The sequence below is a fragment of the Strix aluco genome, chromosome 7 (assembly GCF_031877795.1).
Source record: "Strix aluco isolate bStrAlu1 chromosome 7, bStrAlu1.hap1, whole genome shotgun sequence".
Classification (NCBI taxonomy): Eukaryota; Metazoa; Chordata; class Aves; order Strigiformes; family Strigidae; genus Strix; species Strix aluco.
Window position 1 is genome coordinate 20,709,411 of NC_133937.1, and position 16,867 is coordinate 20,726,277.

At 43.9% G+C, this 16,867-nt stretch overlaps 1 protein-coding gene across 2 annotated transcripts in view; it reads right to left on the reverse strand.

Annotated features, from left to right (window-relative positions):
* The window catches only part of ANTXRL (ANTXR like), a 71,251-nt gene that overhangs the window by 18,179 nt on the left and 36,205 nt on the right, over positions 1 to 16,867 (reverse strand). For both annotated transcript variants that reach the window (XR_012623995.1, XM_074830833.1), the window contains exons 15-17: positions 15,410 to 15,508; positions 13,580 to 13,747; positions 12,320 to 12,400 (exon numbers count right to left, since the gene is read on the reverse strand). Coding sequence is in view for 1 of the 2 variants with exons in the window: in XM_074830833.1 (XP_074686934.1) it covers positions 12,320 to 12,400; positions 13,580 to 13,747; positions 15,410 to 15,508 (348 nt within the window). In the remaining variant the exon portion in view is untranslated. The remainder of the gene's footprint in view (positions 1 to 12,319; positions 12,401 to 13,579; positions 13,748 to 15,409; positions 15,509 to 16,867) is intronic.

Below are 16,867 nucleotides of genomic sequence, written 5' to 3' on the forward strand. Positions count from 1 at the left end.
AAGTCATATGGAAAATGGTGTCCAGATCTACTAAGGATTTAAGATAGGAACTGTTTTGCAGTAATATTAATAGCTGCAGTATCCCAGGCTACTGTAGCTTCTTTAATCAGAATACCGAGAGTTGAATACAATCAAGTACTGATAGGTTCCCAAGACACACACGTCTGCAGACGCTCCTCCCCAGTTCACAATCCCAACTGCATGGCACTGCTGGAAACTGGGGATGGGTCCTCCGGGAGCAGTGTATTCCGTTAGTTTGAAGACCAGTCAAGGAATACACTGAAGGGAAGTGGGCTACCTCCCACTAGAGAAACCAGCCAGTAATGAGGAATCAGAGGGAGGAATAGCTCAGTCAGGGAAACTGTCCTTTTAAGCTAGGACCGGGACCCTTCAGCAAAATAAACTTTGTGCTGAACGCATTCCCACGATCCAGCTCATACATGCCTGATACTTTTCCAGCTTAGGCACACAAGGAAAGTGACATGGAGACATGAAGCAAGCGACATGGAGAACCCATCCCAGTATTGAAGATACTTGAAGGGCTCTTCAAATAATTTGTATCACACTCCATTCAGCAGGGAGCTGCATGTTGTTTCCAGCCCTGCCTTAGCAGGAAAACACAGCAATGGACTACAGACACCTCCTGAAAGAACGGCCAGAGTCACAAGATATCTTGCAGGAATGCACAAAACATCACATGTCTTGGACCTTGCTGAGCTTGTGGCTGAAGTAACACACAGTGCAGGTCCATAACAAAGCCTGTTGATTCTGAGCCCTAAAAAAGCTGAAGAGGCAAAGGAACAGAAAAGGATAACACCGGGCATAATCAAAGTTAAGGTATATCAGGTATACTTTATATTCAGTAGATCTCAAATTACAATCATACCAAATCCCACCCAAACCTGAGAGAAATACCTTAACCTAAACCTGCACTTACAACACATGATTTACTGTCCTCCTCTCTTCTGACAGGTTTTATGGATGAGGGTCACAGAGTGGAGGAAGTGAGGATAGCCACTGTCAGGTCACGTCATCTACCCAAGGTTATGCAGCAGCTTCGGGGAAAAAAAATGGTATTTACAAGTTCAGGACTCGTGACTCACATCCCTTGTTTTAACCACAGCACCACACATTTCCACACTTGAATGCTGACCAGACTAGAATGTGGTTCAAGAAAAAAACAACAGTGGTTGGTTTGCAAAAGATTTTTCTTTTTCCTTTGGCATTTTCAGGGAAAAGGAGATTACATCTGTCCATCACCTAGAACAGGGAGGGCTTTGGAGGACAGCAACAAGAGCAACAAACATTTGCTGGGTGCAACAGGCTCAGCCTTGAGGTATTGGCGGCTTGCTGGGAGGAGCAAATTAGGCCACAAAGGACCATAACTGGTCTTGCTCAAACTGCAATTAAGTGTCATCGTGCTTTCCAGGGTGAATTATTTGATTGTCTCTTCAGGAGCAAGCTGGGATTATGGCATGCACAGAGGAAGAGCACAATACTTTTTACCCGCCTAGGGTATAGGACAATGTTGGAGACTCAGAGAGATTTCTGGTGAAAATGGTTATTATTTTTCCTTGCCTCATCCAAAAATGTAAGATCCTGGCCCACCACATAGACAAGCTGCCTCTTTGTTTAGAGTCTGGAAACAGATTCAAGTATCTCCAACCCATCTCTGGGTAACTGGTCTTTAAATGGCTCTGCTGCTACCCAGAGCAAGTGGATGGTAAACCCACAGTTCCCAGGTTCCTCTGTGCTTATCTCACAAGGATTTTCTTCTCCTAGGATGAGACTCATACAGCTCATTATCAGTGCTGGCATATTTACAAAGCACAGAAAACCTCTCCTCCCCCAAACACTCCTATGTTAAGTTGGATGGAAGAGCTCCTTGGGACACAACCACCTTCTTATTTCTAGGAATCAACACACCAGGGAAGAAACTCAAGTACCAAAGTCCTGACACGGAACTCTCCTTCCCATTTCAGGTATGCTATAGAGATCTAACACTCTATGCAAATATATTCCTGTCATGTTTTCCCGATGCAGCTTGACCAGTCTATCAAGTACCAGCTCTGCATTTTGAAGTTACTCTTTTTCATGAGCACCCCTTCATGCCACCTCTCATACAAACTCTGTTATACACCCTGGTCTCAACAGAGATTGTGACCTGTCCCACAGCAGTAGAAAAAAGCCAGGTACACTTCCTCTCATTTTTCAAAGCCCTGCTCCACTCAGAGTGCCTGGCCTTTAGCATTGCAAGAAGGGACACTGCTCTTGGTAGGCTTCGCTTCAAAGTTTCTGTATATCCCACTCCTTAAAGTTATTAGCCAGCGAAGACTAAGGTGTCTACTTAGGTAACTATGTTCCCTAGAAGAAACCAAAAAAGGAGTGGAAAAGAAGCGGTATGTTCATGTGCCAAAAAAAAAAAAAAAAGACAGAAAGGTCTTCAAACACTGCAGAAATGACCAGTGTTGCTGCAAAGAGCATGAAGTATTTGCAGCTTTGTTCTAGGAACAGTTTCTATCTGAGACTAAAACTGGCATATAAAACTGGAGGATTTTATTATTAATCTGATGTTTATGTTCAAACCAAGATTAAGTTAAGATTAAGATTTAACAGATATATCTTATAAACTCTTCTGGTTGTGTAGTATCTTTGTATTACTTGTACAAGGGCAGACAGTGATTTGGGTTTTCTTCTGGTACTGCTACATGAACCACAGTAGTTTATACAAGAACAGAGGCATCCAGTACTACAGGTCCTCTGTAGAAAGTAACGATGCAATACTTTTTGATTTTTAGTTATCACTCTGTACAATAACTTTAGTATGAATAATAGTATTAATACATTATCTTACACAGTGTTTTTTATTTCTAGAGCTTGAACACCTTCAGATGAAGGTTACAACATTACCCGTTCTGCATATGGAGAAATGGATTCCTACCATAGTTCGCATAACCCAGCAACAGGGCACCATTCTGTGACCATCTGCACAGGCCAAGGGCACTCATCCTACCTGACCCTCAAGGCAGAATGGCGGGCGCTCATCTGAGAGCAAAGGCTGCAGCTCCAGCTGGAGGGTCTGCACCATCTACCCCAGCAGTGGCTGATGCCTCCACCCAGATGGAGCTGCTGAAGGGAGATGCTGCAGTGTGGACCTCAGACTACAGGAAGTGCCCAGACCTTTCTCCTAGGACATGGACAGGCAGCAGACCTGCCTGCAAAAGGTGTTCCCAGGTGGAGGATCTCCTTCAACAGGTGCCTGAGCTGCAGGAGGTGGTGAGAAGGCTGCATAGCAGCAGGGAGGCTAAGAAGGAGTTAAGATAGCTGGTTCCAAGCTCAGTCTGAAGTGGACCCATGGCCAAACAGCCAAAAACTCCCCCACTAGCACATATGGAAGGGAGGGAGGCCAATCATGCAGAAGAATGGAAGCTTGCAATGTCAAGGATCTGCAGGAGGAAGAGACTTCCTCTGAAGCCTGAGGTGCCCTTGCAGAATCACTTCTGTGCTCTGCAGACTGAAGAGGAAAAGGAGGAAACATCCTGGACATCAGGCAGCCTGGTCTGCTCCTCATATAACAACCAGCATAACTAAGAAAAGGCAACAGGTGATAGTAGTGACTCTCTTCTGAGGGGTACAGAGGCACCCATCTTCCAACCTGATGCACTCTCTAGAGAGGTGTGCTGCTTACCGGGGATCATATCAGGGATGTCACTAAGAGACTACCAAGTCTCACACAGTCCATTATCCACTGCTGTTGTTTCACGTAGGCACCAATGATCCAGCCAGGAGAAGTCCGAGGAGCATCAAGAAGGAATACAGAGCCCTGTAAGTGGCAATAAGGGACTTCGGAGTGCAGGTAGTTTTTTCATCTGTCCTCCCAGTCAAAGGGAAGGGGTTTGAAAGTCGAATCTGGCAAATCAACAAATGGTTACAGGACTGGTGCCACAGCCAGATGTTCAGTTACTTAGACCATGGGACTCGCTTTGAGAAACCTGCTCTACTGAGGGCTGATGGGGTCCATCTGTCACAGAAGTGGAAGAGCATCTTCAGTCACAGGCTTGCCAAGCTGGTGAAGAGGGCTTTCAACTAAAGTTGACAGGGGAGGGGAACCTCAATCCATCCCACTCCTACCAGCTTGCTGCCAGTGACAACAATAGATGCCCAGAGCCTGGAGAGAGATCACAGGTCAGCAGGAGAGCACCTGAAGAGCAGCAAAAAGGAATTCCACCCAGTAAATCAGCTTCATTGGGGGCCCAACTTAAATGTTGCTATACAAACGCACATAGCATGGGGAATAAAAAGGAGGAGCTAGAGACCTGCGCATGCCTACAGGGCTACAATCTTATTGGCATCATGACTGGAATGTTGGAATGGAAGTATAGGGAAGGGACATGAGGAGTAGGTGTCACCCTCTATGTCAATGACCAGCTGGAGCACATGGAGCTCTGCCTGGGGATAGATGAGGAGCTGACTGAGAGATTATGGGTCAAGATTCCACAGTACTCCACCTGAAGTACCGTGTCCAGCTCCGAGGCCCCCAACATAAGAAGGACATAGACTCATTAGAACAAGTCCAAAGCAGAGCCATGAAGATGATCAGGGGGCTGGAGCACCTCCCTTATGAGGACAGGCTGAGAGAATGGGGGTTGTTCAGCCTGGAGAAGAGAAGACTTCAGGGAGACCTTATAGCAGCCTTCCAGTACTTAAAGAGGGCCTGCAGGAAAGATGGGGAGGGACTTTTTATCAGGGAGTGTAGTGTTAGGATGAGGGGTAACAGTTTTATACTGAAAGAGGGCAGATTTAGATTAGCTGTAAGGAAGAAATTCTTTACTGTGAGGGTGGTGAGACATTGGGACATGTTGCCTAGAGAAATTGTGGATGCCCCCTCCCTGGCAGTGTTCAAGGCCAGGTTGGATGGGGCTTTGAGCAACCTGATCTAGTGGAAGGGGAGTTGGAACTAGATGATCTTTAAGGTCTCTTCCAACCCAAACCATTCTGTAATTCTATGATAGTTACTGTAAGTATGTAAGCAGAGAGCTAAGGAAGGCTGGGTAGATTAATTTATGGACTGTTACCCAACTCAGAAGACAATGAGGGATGCACAGCTCCCAGCAATCCAACTGAAACAAGGTAACATGGGGTACAGCATTCATCCAGGGGTGCTGCCAAGAAACAAACATATTGGCCACAGCATATCTATTCATTTGCATGTGCAAATTGTGGATCTGTACATGCAGTCCTAGTAAGCAACTGCACGTGCATTTGTGCACCTGTCTTCTCAAAAAAGATGTACCTTCATTTGTGGGCGTCCTCCTAAGTCAGGCCTGCATAGCTTAGATGCACTGTACTCTAAGTATGATTGTGGAGCATCAGTGAAGTGCTGCCTAGAAAACTGTGATAACAATACGCAAGAGTCTAAATCCCCCAAGCCAGACATGTCAGAGTTGCAGTTAACAAGGGACTAAGTCACCAGTTCTTATCCCAAAGTCACATTCCCTATAAAAAACTGAGAATTAGACCTGACGAACCTGTTCCTTTACCATAAATATCAAAGAAATATCAAAGTGGTACACATGCTTTAGGAATAGCAGAGTCCACCTACCTAACAGAGTCCATCTATGAAGTGCTCAAAGTGCTGTTCAGAACATGGTCTCGCCCTCCGAGAACTTACTGTTCATCTCATTTATCACTGTGGAACTGCAGTACAACAAAAGTGAAGTAACTTACATCAGCTACAGCTAGGGTCTCCAAAGTCACATCTCACTGTCTTAATTACAAGGCCAATCCTTCTTCATCTTGTTGTGTGCTAAGTGGCACCAGCCCTGGGATTTATACCCATCCTTCAGAAGAGCCTCCTGTGGTTGTTGTTACTGAGCATGCTTCTGGCTCCCAAAGACATGGACAGACTGCTAGTTCCACCCAGGGGCAGACAGGCAGCATCTATCTCCAAAGCCTACTTGTGAATTCTTCTTCCACATCAGAAATAACAGGATCTTGGCACCAGTGAGAGGCAATGCCAGTATGTGGGTTTCTTGTAGGACAAGAAATTCAATAGTCACTGATTACCTGTTTCCAGCTGCAGTGCTCAGCACATCCTGGGAACTGTGTTTTAGGACACTGGTCCCACACCAGGGAGCTTTTTAACCCCATGCCATGCCTACTACAGAAGGAATGAACCTTACAGATACTGGTGTCCTTAGCAAAAAGGAAAAAAAAGAAGTAAAATGGGAGCTATATGTGTCCCATTTTCATTGAAAGTGACAAAGTGAGATCACCTATTGTGGCAGGTGATGTCCCCATCTCTTGGCTGCTGAAAGGTTAAGCAAAGGGAGGAAAGCCCTAGAACCAGGCAGCAGTCACTGATGAATACAGTCTGAAGGATCTCAGTGCTGCTTTTCCAGTACTCCCTGTAGCTCTGCCAGTTACTACCTGGGCCATTACAACACATCTCCAAGCAAGTGGCAAGGGCGTCTATTAAAGGCCATTACTTGGTCTTGAGAATAAGCAATTAGAATGAGCTCCAAATAGCACTGGTATGTGGGCAGCCAGCGTGGAGTGACAGGCAGGTGCTGCCATCCCTATGGACTGCACTCAAACTGCTGACCATCTGTATGTAGCAGCCAGAAAGTAATTACTAGTCACTAATAATCCATAAATTTGGTCTCCCACCATTCATCTGAGGAGTCTCAAGTGCCTGGCATGACTTAACAAAACCTCACAGCTGTAAGGAAGGTAAATGCTGTGTTCTCATGATTATTTTGCAGCTGGGAAAACTAAAGCACATAGATGTCTTGGTCAGCATTACGAGGAATCACTCAAAATTTGAGGATAATCAGACCTTCTGAGCTTTAACAAACCTATCAGCTTAAGAGTGATCACTTTGAAAGGGACACACAGAATAAGGAATCCAAATACTCCTGTTCTCATTTCAGAGGCCGGTGTTTAAAATTCCAGCTGCTGTGCCTTGTTCAAAGTCACAGAGTAACTCAATGGTGAGAACTTGAAAGGACCCAGAAGTCCTGGCTTCCAAAATGACCAGCAGCTCATAGTTTATGAAGTTTTTGGCTTCAGTTTTATGGAATGAAGAAGGAAAAAAGGCTTTCAGATTTTTGTACAACAGACTGCTTCTAGTCCCCTTCCCCAGGAAAGGGCTTCGCATGTGCAAACCACAGGGTAGTAATGTTAAAGCACTGCTTTATTCTGAAGTAAAGTCCCATGAGTATACAAGGGTGATGGTGACAGCAAAATCCAGACTACAGTCTCCCTCTCTGTTGCAGGTAATTTTCAGTGACAAAAATGAGATCACTTTCTAAAGCTTTAAAATACACAAGAGGAATTCTGCCTGAGGAGAAAAATGTCTTCTTTTTCTCAGTTGAGGTTTTTGGTAAACCAAGCCTCTGAGAATTTCCTGTGACAGTATGTGCTGAAATGCAAAATGGAATGGAATTGCTGAAAGCAGCAACTAAGCAGACCATTTGAAAGAAGCATCTCACCTTCTCTGCACATATTGGGGCTTTTAATGTCTACTTGCTGGTGTTGGTAACAGCCCCACTTTTGATCCATGAGGCCAAGGGGAAGGAGCTTGAAAGATCCCTTTTGCAGAGACTACCAACAACCTGCCTCACCAGCTACTGTGGTTTCTATGAGATATTTCATGATAGCCAGACATTAATATTTCCCAAACTCCAATCTTCATAGCAGCCCCCTGCAAGCTCAGAACCAAGCTCAGGAGGACACCAACACAGTGACGGGGAAGTCCTCAAGGCAGCCTGAGTATCTTGAGCAACACATAACTGCTTACCAGGCCATGTGGCCACTCTGACATGCTCCCTGTTGCTGGATGAGCAGTGTCCCCACCTCAGAGCTGTCAATCCCTTTCTTGGGCCAAAAAAGTGACTGCTAGTCCTTTAAGTCCCAAATTTCTGGGGGTGGAAGGGAAGAAAAGCAGCCTAGCTCCAAGGGATCCATCACTGCAGCAGTAGCACAAATGCCTGTGAAGGCTTCACCTTTGTACATTACTGCAAGGAAGAAAACCCAGCAATCTGCAGCAGAGCCACTAGATCTTTTCATCTCTTCGCTCTCCTGCTGATTCTGTCTGAGAGCTCAGCAAAAAGCCATCCCACAAATAGCAGCCTATCTGCTAATGATGGGGTAGAGCTAAGTGTGTTTACCCCTTGCTGTCCCATCCTGGTGCAACAGAAGCTCCTGCTAGGGGTGACCTGCAGAAGTTGAGTGAGCAGGGTCCTGTGACCCTTAACTGAGGTACTTGCCAAACTAATAACCAATTTCAGCAGTGGTACTGTAATATGATCTTGAATGGAGACTGAGAGGAGCCAAGCTAAACACTGGGAGCACAGCTCCCAGGAGAAGGGGCATCAGAGCTTCTGCTTGGCTGGTTTTCTTTAAATAGGCAGTTCCAAAAAGCACCTGTGATTTTCACAGCCAGTCCTATTAATGCAATCCTGCCTAATACTGATGGGTCATCCATCCTGAGATCATTTTCTTGATCAGCCCATGGAAGGCATGAGCCAGGGCAGGGGAGCTCTCAGGAGCCTCAGCCAACTCTGCTGTGAGGCCATAACCCAGGGCATGCTGCTACCAGCAGCTCAGTTCCTGCAATGTGAGAGGAACAGGGGAAGGAGGCTGGCCACTAGCCCACTGCTCGCAGAAGGCAGGACTGCAGGGCACCAGTCTGTCTCATCAAGGGGAAGTGTAGGAAAACAAGAATGGAGAGAGACAGCAAGAAGAGGAAGAAACCACAGAAGAAAATGGAAGGGAATGTCTAGGGCAGGAGTCCAAGGGAAGCACAGGTAAGAAGAGAGCAGGTAGTGTGGGAAAGGCAACAGGATCATGATGAAGGAAGACATGAGGATGGATGGACAGCAGCCCTGGGTACCCAGAGGAAAGGACAATAGAAAGGCCCTTGCAGCAGTCAGCTGTGTATTCCTGCACACATGCTTCAGCCTAAATTTTCACTGCAAGGCTCTCACACACACTCTGGAATGGGCTTCACCACATGAAGATTCAAACACAAACAGTGCCATTTTTAACTTCACTTCATGATGGGAGTGGGGGAGAAGTCATGATTTGAAAACCTGGGGTAGCAATACTGCCTCCACTGTATGGTTTGCAGACCCAAAGAGAAGAGGGCTGTGTTGTGGGGGAAAGATGCTGAACAGCTCTGAAAAATGTATAACAGACTTTTGCTTCTCTGTGACAAAACCAGGTACATTGGTGAATGTATCAAAAACATTAACATATTTTGTCTTCCAGGAAAACTATCACAGAAAGTTTTTCTACAAGTATTTTTCAGATTTACTGGGGAGAAAAGCTCCCAAACCACAGTACTCATTTTCAAATGATGAAAGAAATTACACTTTTCAAAACAGTTTTTAAAGAATCTTTTAATGTCAAAAAATTCTCCTTTGCCATCTTCCCCCTGTCCCAAAACACTTGTGAAAAATACTTTTCTCCCTGTACTGTGGATGTTCTCTTCTCTATAATTAGTATTTTCATTAGGCAGAAAAAAGTATTTTGCTATAATTTCTCCCAATTGCTGCAAAAAGCGAACAATATGCCAAACAGAAGCATTAGAAATGAAAAATTAAAACTTTTTTTCAATGGAGGTAAATTGTGAAAGAGAAATTTGGAAAATGTAACCTCAGTGAGTTATCTTGTTCCAGTGCGAAACAGCCTATATATCTGATAATACCTAAAAATGTAAAGATAATAATTTGACTGATTCTGGAAAATTCAGAAATAGGAATTTTCTGATTTATGAATCCAAATACCACTCCCAAAACAGAGTTGAATGGTGTTCCTTTTGTTTTCTGAGCTCTAAGTTTTCCTGAACAACCAAGACAACTATTAAATTATTTAAAATCAAACACAAAAAGGCAAACTAACAAACCCGAAGCACTTTTCCCCCTGCCCTCCCAGATCCCTCAAAACCCCACAAAGCAAAGCAATCCCTCTCTCCAAGATCACCACACAGTCACTGGTGCCTGGATCACACAGTCTGCACCAAGGCATGTCAGGCTTTACTTTCATGTCTACCCAACAGAAAACCAAAATCCATTGGCTGCTGTTAGCACACCTGTACAGGAGTGACCTTGTCCCTGCCTGGGCTGGGTGGAGCAGAGCTGTGGCCTTGCTCCTGGGGCTGCCTGGCTCCTCCAGCTCTGCTCAGCCAGATCTCTAGGCTCTCCACACTGCCAGTCACTCATAGCGCTGACTTGATCTCCCTATTCTTCAGCCACAAAGTAAGTGTGTGCATACTCATATATACTCATGTGTACATACATGTATATTTATACACCTCACCCACACCAAAGGCCCAACTCACACAGAACCAATTCACCACTGAGGGGTTGCTACTAGAAAAGTCAACCAAACAATAAATAATAACCTTGCTCTTTTCTGTGCAAGCTTTCTCCCTGAAATACAGGCCTGTGATGTCCTTTATTTTTTTTATTTTTTTTTTAAAAAACAGCAGAAGGATGACTAGTCATTTTCTTGTTTTGCTTTCAATATTCATCAGCTTTAGTTAATTTCACAGGCCAGGGAACAGAGATGATCCTATTCTTCCAGTGAATCTGGCTCAATAGGATTCTTTCCACCCTATTTCCCAGATGTACGTTTGATTTTTCTAATGTTCTCCCTGATACAATAATCCTTCAGCTTGCTCTGTTTTACATTGCCTCTTTTGAGCCCCTTGTCCTCCCCGCAGCAGAGCTGGAAGGCAAGGAACTGAGGATCCCTGTTCATAGCCAGCCCTCTGCATGTTTCTTGATCATGCAGGCTAACAGAGGCTCTGTTGTGCTCTGCACTGATAGAAATGTACCAACTGAGGGAGTTAAAGGCAGAGGATAGATTCATATTATACAATGTTAGTGCTATCAAAATACAGCTGGGCCTAAAGAGCCTATTCAGAAGCTCTAGATCGTGCTTGAAAAGTAAATAAGGTGTCTCGAGCACAGCTGCTGTGAAAATGTAGCTTAGTGAAACAGTTAAGACCATTTTACAAAACAGCATAGGAAGCTGAGTTTGTTCTCTTAATTTCCTTATGCACCAAAAGAAAAATGGAAGAGACTAAATTTTAAACACTGAAGCTGCATGTTTGGTTAATAACTAGACAAATTCCGTAACAGTATCTTACCAAAAGCCAGAGGGATGCAACTTATTTGCCCCAGATGATGCAAATTAGGGCTACTTTAAAGTCTGTTATTAGATGTGAAAGTCACCCAAGACTTTCAAGCCAAGAGGCCCAGAACAAGGGCCTCTGCACCACTCCTACCCCAGAAAAGCACTTTATGGTCCCTACTGCTGTAACTTGATAGCCCCCTTCCTGAGAGCAAAGGTGATGAAATGTATGAACTCTGGCCAGAGAACGGCCACAGAGGGAAGAAAAATGCTGTTGTCTCTGCTCAATCCTCATGTTTCAAAGCACCACCACAGAAAGCCAAATCTGAAGGTTTTCAGCAGCACTCAATTCTTATGGAGTTGTCCCCCCAGAATAACAAGATAGAGACAACCGTAAAGGTGCCAGGCTCACAGGGAAATTGTGAGAGCTCTGAACTAAGCTATCGCAAGTGACTGCATGCAGACATCTCTGTGGCTGTGAAAGGCGTAAACTCCTTGCTTCCTCCCAGGAGGAATCTCCTGACTTACATTTGGCCTATAGACTTTATCAAGGCAGGAGATACTCTCTGCCTACATACAGGATGTGACCAAGGAATATGTCTTTGCACAGAATTCTACAACAACTTTATTCTCCATCAACTTTGCTATAATTTGTTCATCATCTGCACAGTTCACGATCTCTCTCATTAATCGCTTTATTATTAAATCTGAGAAGCATTTTCATGAAGTTGGGTAGGAAGGATAATTACTGTTGTAGAATGACTACTGCATATTAAATTCAAAACAAGCAGTTCCCCAGAACCCGAAAACAAAGAACCTATTCTTTGACTTCAACACATATGCCCAGAAAAAAAAAGGCTAAGAACTTATATGGCTGAAAAAGGTCTCATACACTACTGCAGCCAGCCAGCTTCTTCCTTGGTCTGCTCAAATCATCACAGTGGAGATATTGCTGTTGACCTTTTAGGGAAATACTTTTAAATAGATGCCACAGCAAACATTGTAGCTCATTTTGAAATCTCTGGTTCTTGTGACAAATTTTTAGCCTCAGAGTAATGTGAAAAGAGGTGAGGTCACCAAAAAAAAAAAAAAATTTAAAAAAAGATGAGGTGGTTGGGAGGGAAGAGCATTGCTGCTAACAGAGAAGTAACATGCCAGTGTGTTTGTGACACCTTACCTTATCCCCTGGCTGCGGTCTCATAAGAGAGACTTGATCATAGCCTCGTCGAACCAAAGCCCACAGTGCATCAAGTTTGCCCTGGAATAAAAAAAAAAAAAAGAATAAAAATGACATGACCAAGACATTTTGGGAAAACAGCATGAGATTAAACTACAGGTGAGTTGATCCTGCCTTTCTGTATTAAACTGTCGGTACAAACATTGCTCCCATGCCCTTGCTCTCTGTATACTGCTTATCTAGATGGCAGAAAAGATACCTCAACAGGCTAACATGCACCTGATATGCAATGGGCTAAATTCAGCCTGCTCAAAACTCACTGAGGATACCTGTAGTTTGATGTGAACAACTCCCCTAAAAGGCACAATTAGACAGGTGTTACGTTAACAAAAGGCAGAACGACCAAAGTACTGTACTGATGAGAAGTGAGCTGGAGCATAGATTAACAGCCACAAGACTACCTACCCAGGCAGGCTTTAAAATTCACAGGTATTTTTCAAACAATAAATTCAGGCACTGTTCAACTGATCTGTGAGCATGGTGGGGAGGGGGCGACCTCATCCCACAAAGCATGGGTTTGGGACATGGTCTCAGGTTTCTGGGATGAGCATGGTATGCTGCTCCCTTGGCCTGTGCTGGCCTCCAGCTTCCTTCTCTGTAAGCGAAGATAACAGCTCTGCCCTGCCTCAAGGGTTGTGTGAGGATACATACATTAAAAGACAGGGAGACACCAGATACTATAATGACACAGGAGAAATGGGGATGAAAGTGTGGAGAGACTGAGTGACTTGCCCAAAATCAAACACTACATCTTGTGGCTGAACTAGAGGGGAACAGAGCTGAATCCCAACCCAAGGCCTTAGCCACAGCACAGTCAAAGCAAGGATGGTGCACTTTATCTGATCCTCTTTGTATGCTGCCTTGAGATGGCACAAAACAGCATCCGCACTCCCTAAGAATTGAAATATCTGCTGTTGCAATCCAAGCTGTGCAAAAGTACCTGAAAGGAAGGTGTGAGCTGAGAGAAGGAAGATCTCTGCTCACACCCTCCAACACCCTCCGCTCTTCCTCAAAAAACTATGGCTACACAGTGCCAGGTGAAATGCACGTCCCGAGAAATGGGCAAAGTTGAGGGTTACTGGTCATTTTTCTAAATAGGGTCTCCCAGCTCCACCATAAGAAAACTTGTGCTAAGGAAGCAGGATGTAGTAACATGCATGACATAAGAGACTTGGTAAAACTGAGGGGCAGACACATTACCTTGATTGGAGTGTACCATTTCCGCTGGGAAGGTGGTTTTCTCACATGGGGCTTTTTCGGCTTGGGTTCCCATGGTTCATACTCCTGTTCTGGCAACTTAATAATAGCATTTTTGGGCTTCTCCAATTTTGCTCCTTCCTCTGTTGACCCCTTGTCTCCCCATCGCACCTGAAGTCAGGAGAGCGTGCTGTAAGTAGAGACACTTCAGCAGTCCCCACCAGCAGGTGGTTTTCACTGACATTAACCTAGTTCCCATCAGGTGACCCAATGCCACCAGACATGAAGCCAAATTTATGAAGGCACCAAACTCCCACTGTAATCAGAAATACACATTTAACAGTCAAATAATCTCACTCAAAAGCTGCTTGAACTACTAGCCTTTGCACCTTCCAGTAACCTAAGGTGATGTGGGAATTCACAGCATCCAGGGCAGATTAACCCATTTCCAAGTGCAACCTGAAGCACTCTGCCCAGCTGTGCTAGGACAGGTGTAATACACTTCCCATTGCCTCATGCAAAAAGCAGGCAGCAGCACCAGCTGAAGGTAGGCAGTCTTTACAGCTAGCCCTAAGCAGGTCCTTGTTCAGTTCAAAATGAAAAAAGGGTCAGTGGAAAAGTACATGAATGGTTTAAGAGCATCAGCCCTCAAACTTGTGCAGCTGCTACCAAAACCAGCTCTTCTAAAGATGACCTTGCACAGTCACAAGAGAAGTCAGTAACTTTATCTTCACATACTATACACTACTGATTTCAAGCTGAAATTCTGATTTTGTTGTCTGACTTACCTCAAACAGAAATGAGACTCTGCATTTAAGGGCAATATATGATCCACGGGGTTACTCAGCATCAAGGATAAAGTTCTCCCAAGGAAAATGGTTAAGGATATTAAAATGCAATATTTCAACTGCAGACTTGCAGGGACTTACCGAGAACCCATTGCCTTCATTCTGTTAACCCTAGTTGGGTCCAGACCCTCAGCTGGCTTACATTAGCCCACCTCCTCCAGCTACCAATTAAATCTAGTGGGAGTTTCTGGTGTGACATCCCTAAAAGTCATCGTTAGGCCCTCAGCTGATACAGGTGAGTGGCAGTGCCCTGCCTTATATTATCTGTGGGTAGGAATATTGAACTATTTCACTAACATGGTTATTTACAGGAACTAGTAGCTGATCACAGCATTATCCACTGATTCCCTAGAACATACATGCCACAGGACATCACAAGGCAAATTTCTTTCACAGTAACACCTCACTTTACATGTCAAGACTGGTTTGTGCATAAATCCCAGGGCAGGATTTGATTCTTTGGCCAATTTCAACACAGATGTGCTTTTGTGCATGAAGAGTTAATGCTTAACTGAAAAAAAACTCTCAAAAAACCACTCAAACAAAAAAAAGAAACAAACAAACAAAAAGAAAAATCAGTGGTTTAAATTCCCCAAAGCAACTGCTTGCTGCCAGCCAGGCACAGTGTAGATAGCACCCTCAAATGCTCAAAGCCAGTGTAACTCTGCCTGAGACAAAAGAACTGGACCCAACTGCCCTGAAGGATTTGATTCAGTAAATTAAAACTTCTTTTGGTGCTTATCCCATTTCTTAACCTGCAAATTTTCTCTTGCTCATAATGCTAGATTCATTTAATTATTCATGTGAATGATGACAGCTTGATGTCTGTTACTTGGGCAGCAGGTGCAATCAGGTGGACAAGCCGTAATTAAATCCCAGTCTCTAGTCCATCAAGGTCACTTTTTAAAAAAATCACAAAAACATATTGCTATGATTTATAATTAAACGTGCTGGTTGTTACAACACTAAAGAACAAGCCAAATACCTCCATCCTCTTAATCCCACCAACACCTCGACCTCCATAATAAGATGCATCCACAGTTGGCCACTTTTTCTTTGGCAATCCATCTTCATCATCTGATTCCTATGGAAAAGACAGGGAGATATTACTGCTGTTCTCACATAAACAGCATAAACTGTGGAAAACAACTGAACATCCTATAGTTCAGTCCTTGGATATCTGGCTTTATCTGTTATTTTCTGACAAAAAACAAAAGTCTCTTGTCTTTGCAGCTGCAATTTTAACTAGGGAAGCCAAAGAGAATTGCCCATTCCTCTCTCCAGGCAGCTTTTATTTAGTCAAATATGCATTCAGCTTCAAAATCACAACTGACTTGTAAGGGAAGGCAAAGTGGAGATGAATCGTACATTATACTGGTTTGCCACTATGCTATGCAGAAAATGCAGCAATCAGTTAGCCCAAAGAAATCATTTATTAATTGTGCTTTTAGAACTTAATGTCACCTAACAGGGGAAAAAAGCTACCACTGTGAGCTTTCTAACATGTGCATCAAACCCTTTTCTCATGGCAGCTGTAACTAGTTATTCTACACTGCTTGATTCTTTTGTAGAGTCTGGCTCAGGCTGTACAGTTTAGAACCAGGACTCAGACTGGAGCATCTCCAAATTGTCAGGAAACTCAGATCCAGAGTTTTTGACCTGCAGTTATCAAGACTGCAGATTATTTTTCTGGAACGTGGGAGAGCCCAAATCAGGGTTTTACTTCAGGTTCATTGTTCTGTTCTTACTTAACTAAAAGCTGGCAAATGTTTCTGGTTCGACAACCCTGGGAACACATCTCCAGCTCTATCATCTTGAGCTGATAGAAGTCACAGGGATTTCTGAGACTGCCTATCAATATGCTGAGTCGAGGCAGCTGAAAGTCACACCATGACACTCTCCAAGTACACAAATAATTGAGGAAAGGGCCCAACAAGCCTCCTACAATACCATCTTCATTCCTCACACTCTTTAATAAAGACAAATAACTACACCTCATGCTGATATGCAGATGTGCCTGCTGCTCTTGGACTGGCCATGCACAGTGCTCTCTGCTTATTTTCATCAGTACAAGTATGTTTCTAGAAACACTGCCTGGACTTAGTTTTTACTAAAAAAAATAAAAATAAAGTGAAATCCAAATACTAGAGAAGGACACAAATTATTGTCAGATTACTAGGTGATACTTTCTCAAAATTGCCCTACATGTTTCTATTGGAATTTAAAAGGAATTGAGAGTCCAAAAGCCAATAATAGTTTTTAAAAAACATGCCTTCATTTTTGTTTGTTCATATTTCACTCTTAGGTTATGCCTTGAAGAAGGGTATTGCCATCAGTTATTCAGTGACACCTGATCTCTCAGCTATGGTTCATGGGTCAGCTCCTCCAACAAATTCTTTAGTATGGGCAGGCAAGACTAGAGCTGACATTTCCGTTAACTAGT